The 10,090-nt window shown below is 41.8% G+C and overlaps 1 protein-coding gene across 1 annotated transcript in view; it reads left to right on the top strand.

Moving 5' to 3' along the window:
- Positions 1–3,501: 3,501 nt before the first annotated feature.
- The window catches only part of MOB1A (MOB kinase activator 1A), a 19,224-nt gene continuing 12,635 nt past the window's right edge, over positions 3,502–10,090 (top strand). Inside the window, exons 1-2 of the mRNA XM_029937621.1 lie at positions 3,502–3,741; positions 7,242–7,408. Of these exons, the coding sequence (XP_029793481.1) occupies positions 3,728–3,741; positions 7,242–7,408 (181 nt within the window). The 5' untranslated portion in view covers positions 3,502–3,727. The remainder of the gene's footprint in view (positions 3,742–7,241; positions 7,409–10,090) is intronic.

Here is a 10,090-nt window from a genome sequence, read left to right as displayed (position 1 = left end):
GCATCCAGGAACTGGTCAGAACAAGGACAGGATCCAAGTGTCCTTCATAAGTCACTCATTTCCTCAAGCCAGAGGTCTTGGCATCAAGGTGTTTGGGGTCAGTGATCTTGGAGAGCATTTATGGGGACCCTGCCTGGTCCCTCCTTAGTTGTTATCTTTTGTGATGGAAGACTCCAAACACATCATTATCTCTTTGTCCGTTACAAGACATATGTGGAGATGGGTGGGTGTGCAGGTCCTACCAAGAATAGAAGCTGGAAAAGAAGCAAAGGGGGGAAAGCCAGCTTTTTCTCCATGGGGGTCCCTGCATTTTCCTGTCTCAATAAGGCATGTCAAAATTTCTTCCTTTTTAAATAGCAAAAGTTGGGGTGCCTGGGTGACTCAGTTGAGCATCTGACTCAGGTCATGATCTCATGGTTTATGAGTTCAAGCCCCGTATTGGGCTCTGTGCTATCAGAGCAGAGCCCTCTTCGGATCCTCTGTTTCCTTGTTCTCCGTCCTTCTCCTACTTGCAAGTGCATGTGCATTCTCTCTCTCTTTCAAAAATAAATAAATAAATAAATAGCAAAACTTAATCCAGTATATGTTCCAAGAATAGTCTAAGCAAGCTCTGTATTTGAACTCATTTAATCCTCAAAGCTGTATGAGGTTGTCCTCTATTTTACAGATGAGAAGACTAAGGCAAAGGACTATGAAAATACTTAAGGTCACATGATTATTAACTAGAACTGGCAGGTTTCAAAGAAAGAAGTCACCTCCAAAATATGAGCTTTATAGTCACTATTCAATCTTGCTTCACTTTATTAAGATTTTATTTTTAAGTAATCTCTACCCCGAACATAGGGCTCAGGACCCTGAAATCAAGAGTCACATCCTCTTCCAATTGAGCCTGCTGGGCAGTCCTATCTTGCTTCACTCAAAAAAAAAAGGTAAAAAAATAATGTTACTATTTGTCTATTAGAAAAAACTGGATATACAGAAAAGTAGAAAAGAATATAAACCCTCAAAATAATACCCCAACATGACAGTTGTTTAATATGTAAATACGACTCTTTTTTAAGGTTCATGTATTTTGAGAGAGAGAGAGAGTGGGGAGGAGCAGAGAGAGGGGAGATAGAGAATCCTAAGCAAGCTCTGCACTGTCACTGTGGAGCCCAACGCAGGGCTCAAACTCACAAACTGTGAGATCATGATCTGGGCCAAAATCAGGAGTTGGACACTTAACCAACTGGATCACCCAGGCAGTCTATAAATACTACTTTTAATTTGAACTATAATTATATATTGTAAGAAGGATATAGATAAAGGGCTACAAAAGTTCAGAAGAAGGAAAGAGGACTTCTGGCTGGATCTTGAAGTTCAGGGGATGGTGTAGATATTGGGGCATTCCATACAGAAAATTGCAAAAAGAGGGGTGAGGATTCAATTCAAGGAGGACCAAGGGTTATTGGGAAACAGCAAGGAGTTTTAGGAACAGTGTTCATCTTGAACAATGAAGCTAGAAAACTAAGTTAAGGCCAAGTCATAGAAAGCTAGAATTCCTCCACCTTACATCTTATCAGTACAGGTCATACCCCACTGGTTACCATTCATTCCTGTGTCAATCTCCCCAATGAGAGTGGGAATTCCAGTTTATGTCTCCATTCAATGAGTGTTTATTGAATAGTTTCTGTGTGCTAGGCACTGTGTTGAGCACTGGGGATGACCAGTGACCTGTGTCTCTGCCCCCAAAAGAATTCACAGTCTAGTAAGAAGAAAATATAAGACAGGTCAGATGGAACTATGAACAATGTGGGTTTCTGCCACGTGCTAACAAAAAAGTGTGGCTAAAGTAAACTATTACACTACCTCTTGCCATGGTCTCCCCTTTTCTGTGCTCCTCAATCTCACCTTATAGAAGCCAGATCACAAGAAGTTAGAAAGAGGTTTTTTGGTTTTACTTTTTTTTTTTTTTAAGGAATCACTGTGATAAAATGAGGAGTCTAGTAGAATCAGCCAGACAGAACTGTGGCAAGTAAGATAAGGACTAAAAAATGTTCATGGACTTTAGAAACTAAGACACTGGAGAGCTTGATGAGAAACATTTCTGCTGGAGTTTCAAGTGGTGTGCAGAACCTGGGTGGATGGGTGTTGAGGAACAAAGGGATAGTGATGTCCTGGAGAAGGTGAGCTACACTATTATTGAACTGGAATCCCTTTTGGGTTGTTGTATTGTCCTTTGAGGGGCTGAGATAACTTTAAAAGAAGGTGAAAATAAATTTGTTTCAAATGATCAATAAGTACATGAAAAGGTCCTCAACAGTAGCCCGCAGGGAACAGCAAATCAAACTCTATAATTAGATATCACTTCACACCCACTACTATGATGGCTATAATAAAAGAGACAATAGTAAATGTCTAGGAAATAGTAAAAGATATGGGAATATTAGAACCCTCAAAATGGAGCTGCCAATTTGGAAAACAGTTCAGGAATTCCTCAAAAAGTTAAACGTATAGTTAGTTAGCATATTACCCAGCCCCTCCTGGGTATAATACCTAAGAGAAATGAACACATTTGTCCACACAAGAACCAGTACAGGAATGTTTGTAGTAGCATTACTTATAAAAGAAACAACTCAAATGTCGATTAGCTGACGAATGGGTAAACAAAATAGGTATACTCCTACAATGGAATATTATTTAGTCACAAAAAGTAATTAAGTACTGATACATGCCACAATGTGGATGAACCTTGAAAACATTATGCTAAGTGAGAGAAGCCAGTCAGAAGACCATATTTGTATAATTCCATTTATGTGAAGTGTTCAGGTGCAAGTCCAAATAGAAAAGGTAGACCACTTGCTGCCAGGAGTTGCCAGGAGGAAGAAAGAGGAATGATGGGTTTCTTTTTGGGGTGATGAAAACGTTCTAGAATTAGAGGTGATTATTGGGCAACTCTGAATAGAGGAAGAATACCACTAGAGTGTATATATTAAAAACATCTTTTTAATGTTTAATTAATTTTGAGAGAGACAGAGCCTGGGAGGGGAAGGGGGAGATAGAGAGGGAGACACAGAATCTGAAGCAGGCTCTAGGCTCTGAGTTGTCAGCACAGAGTCCGATGCAGAGCTGGAACCCACAGACCAGGAGATCATCTGAGCCGAAGTAGGAGCTCAACCGACTGAGCCACCCAAAGCGCCCCTGGAGTGTATATTTTCAAAGAGTCAATTTCATGCTATGTGAATTATATCTCCACCTAAAAATAAAACTAAATTTTAAAAAATTGCAGCACTTTTAGAGTACTCTGCCATACAGAGAGGATGGGACAAAACCCAACAGCAACAACCCAGACTTAAGCACAAGGTGAGCCACTCCTTCAGGCCCGGACCACGACCTGACCACGCCTTCAGGAGAAAGCAGTCCCGGCTTGGAGGCCGCTGATTGGCTGAGCTTTAGGAGTGGGCGGGGCCCAAAGGGGCGCTTCCCGTCCTTCTCGTAGGGGCAGGGCGAGTCTAATCCTTCGCTCGCGAGATTTTGCTGGTTCCGCATTTCGGGTCGGCAAGGTGGGGGTGGCGAGCGCAGCCGCTAGCACCGGTGAGACCCCCCCCCCCCACCGGCTCGGAGCAGCGGCACCCGGTGCTTCCGCTGGCAAAGAGCTGAGGACCGTCCACTTCCTCGTGGTTCCCGCGCGGGCTCCGAATCCAGACCGCGGCGGGGGCCAGCGGCCCCTCCCCTCCGAGGATAGAAGATGAGCTTCCTCTTGTGAGTGTTGCCGAGCCGAAGGCCCCAGAGCTGAAGGCCGAGGGCAAGGGCGAGGAAGGGGGCGAGCAGGCGCCTGAGGCAAGGGTTGGCCCCTGGGTTACGGTCCAAGTGACTGTCGTTTGCTTTGCCACCCCTCCCCCCCCCCCCCCCCCCCCCCCCCCCCGCCGGCCACGGGGGAGGCCCGGACGTGGGCCCAGGCAGACAGAGGTGAAGGGCGAGGCAAAGGAAGCGGAGCGAGAAGGTTGCAGAGTAGTGAGGCCCCAAGGCCGGCAGTGCCTCCAAACTTTTCCGCCCGAGTGCCCCTGAGGCAGAGGGATGACCCAGGGGCGGAGCCCGGAACCCGGTAGCTGGGCTCTCCATTCCTCCCAAGTCTGGAGACGTCTAGTAACGATACATTCCGACTTAGCCTTTAGCTCCACCGTTTGTCAGAATTTTATTATCTTCAGTATTAAATTACCCCCGTGAAAAACACTGCCCCAGGAAAACGGAGTGCTGGAGTTCGGGAAGCTTGAAGTTAAGACATCTGTCCAATGCAGATTCAGCCCACATTGTGACTTTGTGTAGATTTTATTTATCCAGTTTTAAGTAGTTTCTACACCCAGTGTGGGGCTCAAACTTACAACTCCGAGATCAAGGGAGTCATGCTCTGCTGACTGAGCTGGGCGGGGCGGGGGGGGAGCTGTGACTTTGTGTACTTAACTTTAACTTTTCCTGGGTAGAATCCTATTTTAGAGATAAGGCCTGGGGCCCAAATGACTCTTAAATGGAAACTTTTATAAACTCTCTGACGATTTTTTAAAACAAATGTTTATTTAGAGAGAGAGAGAGAGAGAGAGAGAGAGAGAGAGAGAATCCCAGACAGGCTCTGCACTGTCTGCTCAGAGCCCCCACTCAGCTCTGTCTCAAAACTGTGAGATCCTGACCTGAACCAAAATCAAGAGTCTGATGCTTAACCAGCTGAGTCACCCAAGCGCCCTTCTAAGGATTCTTAAACATATTTGGGTTTGGGAAGCATTGCTCCAGCACCTTATTATTTTCAGGTGTCTCTCTCTCCCCGGTACATTACTTAAATGTGTGTTGTGTGATTGAGTAAACATTCATCGCCCACATATTAGATATTTTCATTAAGCTTATTATTAAATTATATTCTGTAACCTGAGTTTATCCAGTTCCTTATTGTGAGAATGTTTTGCTTTGGGAAGCAGATTACATTCAGAGACTGAGTTGGTCTTTGCCAGTGATTTAGTTTTGCTGTGGGAATTTCATAAGCCAATTGCATACAGGAAGCTAATGAAATATTCCAAATAAGTGATAGATTATTTACACTATTGTTCCAGGCAAGGGGAAATGAAAGAAGTAAAGTCCAAATTTCCTTGAGTTGTATCTTTATACAAGTCAGTACTAAAGAGAGGAGTTGGGCTTAGCCAAGCCAGACTTGAAAGTAAAAGTTCCTTGTTGCCAGGGAACTATGGCGGTGGTGTTGACCCGCTGGGCATTTGCTTGGCAGGGGCTAGTTGCCCCAAGGTTTACCAAGAGCTGTTTAGATCATCAAAGGGTCATCTTACCCAGACCCAGCACTCTTGAGGACTCCTCACAAATTCTTGGTATTTATAGTCAAAATGTCTCCTTGCCATAGTTGTGTCTTTGAAAGTTTTCATTGGTAAGCCCCTTGGGGGGGCGGGCGGGGAGGTTGTCCCTGAGCAACTGAACTACCCAGTTATGGGTGAGAACAGATGAGATGATGACGTCTTGACACAATTTACTTTATTCTTGTCTTTGCCATAAGTGGATTAAAACAAACTTTGCTTAAGTCATAAACAAGTGTATTTGAAATCTTATTAAACCAATACACAGTAGAGAAATTTGTATTCTATCTAGTATTTTGCTGTTATAAAATAGCACTATGGAGAATATCTGTTCAAATCGTTTTTTCCTGCCTGCCGATTACTTTTAGGAGCATGGTCTACACAGTATGATTACCCTGTCTGAAAGTTTGTTTGACTTAGATTATAATTGTAAATTTCCATATTACTGAAACAATCTCTCCCTGTGCCCTCAAAGTCTTTCTCTTAATGAGTTAATGTTTAGTTAGTGGTTGGTTTGTGGATGCTCAGTTGCTTAGCTACTTTTTGAATCTAAATGTGAGGCTGTTTTTTTTCTTTTAAACTTTGTTTTGTTGACAGGCATTTGAGTTTCCACTTTTTGGCTGTTATGAATAATGCAGCTCTGAACTTTTGTGTATGGAAATTTGTATTAGATGTACACGTTCATTTCTCATTCTGAGAGTAGAATGAAGAGTTATATAGTAACTGCATTTAACCTTTTGTGGAACTGCCAAACTTTTTCAAAGCACTGCACCATTTTGCATTCCCACCAGCACTGCAGGAGAGTTTCAATTTACCCACATCCTAAGTAGCACTTTTTAATTGCCTTTTTGATTATAGTCATCTTAATTGGATGTGAAATATTATTTCATTATGATTTTAATTTGCATTTTCCTAATGACTGTCAGCATATTTTTTTATGCTGTTAGTCATTTGCATATCTTCTTTGGAGTAATGTCTATTTGAATCTCGTGATCATATTTTAATTGAGTGTTTTTTGTTTGTTTTTGAGTTGGAAGAATTCTTTATCTTGGATACAAGTTCTTTATCACCTCTATGAATCACAAATATTTTCTCCCATTTTGTGGATTGTTTACTGTTTTGATGGTACCATTTGAAGCACAAAAGTGTTAATTTAGATGAGGATTATATTGAATCTTGAGACATCATTTCATGTTAGTTTTCTTTTTTCTTAAGACTTTTATTTTTATTTATTTATTTTTTTTAAGACTTTATTTTTAAATAATCTTTACACCCGATATAGGGCTCGAACTCAACCCTGATATCAAGACTCACATACTCTTCCTACTGAGCCAGTGAGGCATCCCCTAACATTCTCTATGCATTTACAGAATGGGCTTCTGCTGTACATTTGGTCCTTGAATATGTTATACTGTGTCTTGAGATCTTTCCATGTGAATACATGTAGCTCTATCTTGTTCGTAATTACTATATAGCATTCCATGTTATGGATGTACCATGATTTATTTATTCCTCTACCCTCTACTAATAAGCTTTAGGATTGTTTCCATGGTTTTCACTGTTAAAACCAATCTTGGGAAGCACATCCTTAGCCTTATCTAGGAGATATCCCTAGAAGTAGAACAGATGGATCGAAACTACTTCCATATTTGTAAACATTATATTGCTTTCCCCAAATATAACACACTTTACACTTTCACCAAGTTTATTAAAATACTAATTTCTCTTTTACTCTAGCTCACAGTTAATGTGATTGTTTTAACTTTTGACACTCAGATTAACATCATAACACTTTCCCTATCCTGGCACTTTTCAAAGAGTATTTTTATTTTCAGAACAATTTATGTGCCTAAAACTATGCCTTGCTGCTTTCAGTTCTAAAAATTGATAATAAATTTATTTTCAACCTAACAGCAGCAGCCGCTCTTCCAAAACGTTCAAACCAAAGAAGAATATCCCTGAGGGCTCTCATCAGTATGAACTCTTAAAACATGCAGAAGCAACTCTAGGAAGTGGGAATCTGAGACAAGCCGTTATGTTGCCCGAGGGAGAGGACCTCAATGAATGGATTGCTGTTAACAGTAAGTTTTTAATAATGGTCAGCTTTGCTGATTTTTAGGAATATTTTGCCAACATTGTTTTGTTAATGAATTTTCTTTTACAGGTATAACTGTTGTAGTATAATGCTGTACCTGTAAAGCAACTCAGAAGTACAAATACATTAGAAACTGTGCTAGTCTCTTTAGGGTACTTGGTTGTAGCCTGTGTGGTTGAGTAGAGAGACCGGAGGAGAAACGTTGAGTGCTTTGGGGTAATTTCTGAGGATAGAATGGTATGAATTGCTGAGTAAGGTCAAATAAAAAATTGGAATGCAAAATTCTACCCATGGTGGGCCATGGCGTCGTAGGGAACACATCTTCACAGTTGCGCCCCCACTCCCAGCAGCTCTCATCTGCCTGCGAAAACACAAAAGTCAGTTGCAGTTCATATGGGCAGTCATTTGATTGTTGTGACTTAGGAGTAGTCAGAAGGAAATTAAGAGATTGGGACCCATGAGCTGAAATTCACTCTGAGTTCAAGAAAGTAAGTACATTGCATGGAAGAGTATACATACTGAGGCTAGAAGTTTGAATATTTGAACCTGTCATTTCTTCCTTTTCCTTTTTCTTTTTCTTTTTCTTTTTTTAATTTTAGAGAGTGAGTGTGCATGAGTGGGGGAGAGGGGCAGTGGAGGAGAAAGAATCTTAAGCAGGCTTCACCTCAGCGCAGAGCCCAATGTGGAGCTGGATCCCAGGACTCTGGAATAGTGACCTGATCCCACATCCAGAGTCAGATGCTCAACCAACTGAGCCACCCCAATGCCCCAAGCCTGTCATTTCTTAGATCAGTGCTGGGTGATAAGGTTTAAATCTGTTAGGAACTTCATGTGTTCCAGGAATTTTTAAACTTCTTAATGGGAAATTTCAAACATACAGAAGTAGAGAAATTAGTACAGTGAATTCCCAGGCATCCATTATCCAGTTTCAACCACTGTCAATTCATGGCCAACGCGTGCTTCTGTAGCTCACCCTGATTATCTTTTTCTTTTGATGTTTTTATTCCTCCCTGTCCACCTCCCTCCCCACTCCTCCTTGTTCCACATTTGGAGGCTGACCCACCTCTCTCTGATTGATTTGAAGTGAATCCCAAATATATTTCATCAATAAATATTCCATATCTCTAAAAGATAGGAACACCTCCTTTTAAAGATAATGACAATACTGTCATTCCTTTATGTTAGCAAATATCCAGTCAGTGTTTACATTTTCCCTGATTGTCTCACAAATGTTTCTTTTTTTTTAATTTTTAAAAATGTTTTATTTATTTTTGAGAGAGAGAGAGACAGAGCTTGAGTGAGGGAAGGACAGAGAGAGGGAGACACAGAATGTGAAGCAGGCTCCAGGCTCTGAGCTGTCAGCACAGAGTGCAACACGGGGCTAGAACTGACAAACCGTGAGATCAAGACCTGAGCCTAAGTCGGATGTTCAACAGACTGAGCCACACAGGTGCCCCTCATAGTTTTTTTGTTTGTTTGTTTTGTTTTTACCTTTTTTAAATGTTTTTAATTTATTTTAGAGAGAGAGAAAGACAGAGCTTGAGTGAGGGAGGGACAGAGAGAGGGAGACACAGAATCTGAAGCAGGCTCCATCCAGGCTCCAAGCTGTGAGCCCAGAGCCAGATGTGGAGCTTGAACTCACAAACCATTTTTTTTTCCCTTCCGCACATTAAAAAGCCATTATTCATATTGGTAAGAGAAAAAAATAGAACTATGTCATGTATCTTAAGACAGGAAGAAGATACTTAGGAACTAGGAGGCAAAAAAAAATAATGTAGCAGTTATCTGTAAGGGGAAGTTGGAGTGGCTGAGATTAAGACCTTTCACTGTAGGGGCGCCTGGGTGGCTCTGTTGGTTAAGTGTTTGACTTTGGCTCAGGTCATGATTTCACGGTTCGTGCATTCAAGCCCCTTGTTGGGCTCTGTGCTGACATCCCAGAGCCCAGAGCCTGCTTTGGATTCTGTGTCTCTCCCTCTCTCTGCCCTTCCCCGGCTCATGCTCTGTCTATCTCTTTCTTTCTCTCAAAAATAAAACATTAACAAAAACCACTATATATTTTTATATATCTTTTTATTTGTGAACCGTGTGAAGCATAATCAAAAAAGACCCTCCCTTGTTCTCTTCTTAAAAAAATTTTAGGGGCACCTGGGTGGCTCAGTCGGTTAAGCCTCTGACTTCAGCTCAGATCTCATGTTCATGGGTTCGAGCCCCGCGTCGGGCTCTGTGCTGACAGCTAGCTCAGGGCCTGGAGCCTGCTTCCGGTTCTGTGTCTCCTTCTCTCTCTGCGCCTCCCCCTCTCATGCTCTGTCTCTCTCTGTATCCCTGTTCTTTTAAACCTTGACTCAAATTATCATCTGTTATTCTGAAGGCATGTGTTGGCTTTCTTCAGCCTTTGATTTTTGAAACTTTTTGCTTTAAGTCAGCTGTTCTCAAAGCTTTTAGTATCAGGATCCCTTTATTCTCTAAAAAATTATCAAGAACCCCAAAGAGCTTTTAATTACATAGGTTATATCTAGTGATACTGTGTTAGAAATTAAAACTGAGAAGTTTTAAATACTTTTTTTAACTTTTTAAAAATAACCCATTGCGGGGCGCCTGGGTGGCTCAGTCGGTTAAGCCTCCGACTTCGGCTCAGGTCAGATCTCACGTTCGTGGGTTCGAGCCCCGC

Source organism: Suricata suricatta, chromosome 4 (genome assembly GCF_006229205.1).
Source record: "Suricata suricatta isolate VVHF042 chromosome 4, meerkat_22Aug2017_6uvM2_HiC, whole genome shotgun sequence".
Lineage (NCBI taxonomy): Eukaryota > Metazoa > Chordata > Mammalia > Carnivora > Herpestidae > Suricata > Suricata suricatta.
Note: the sequence above shows the minus strand (reverse complement) of the source record. Positions and strands in the feature narration are given on the sequence as shown.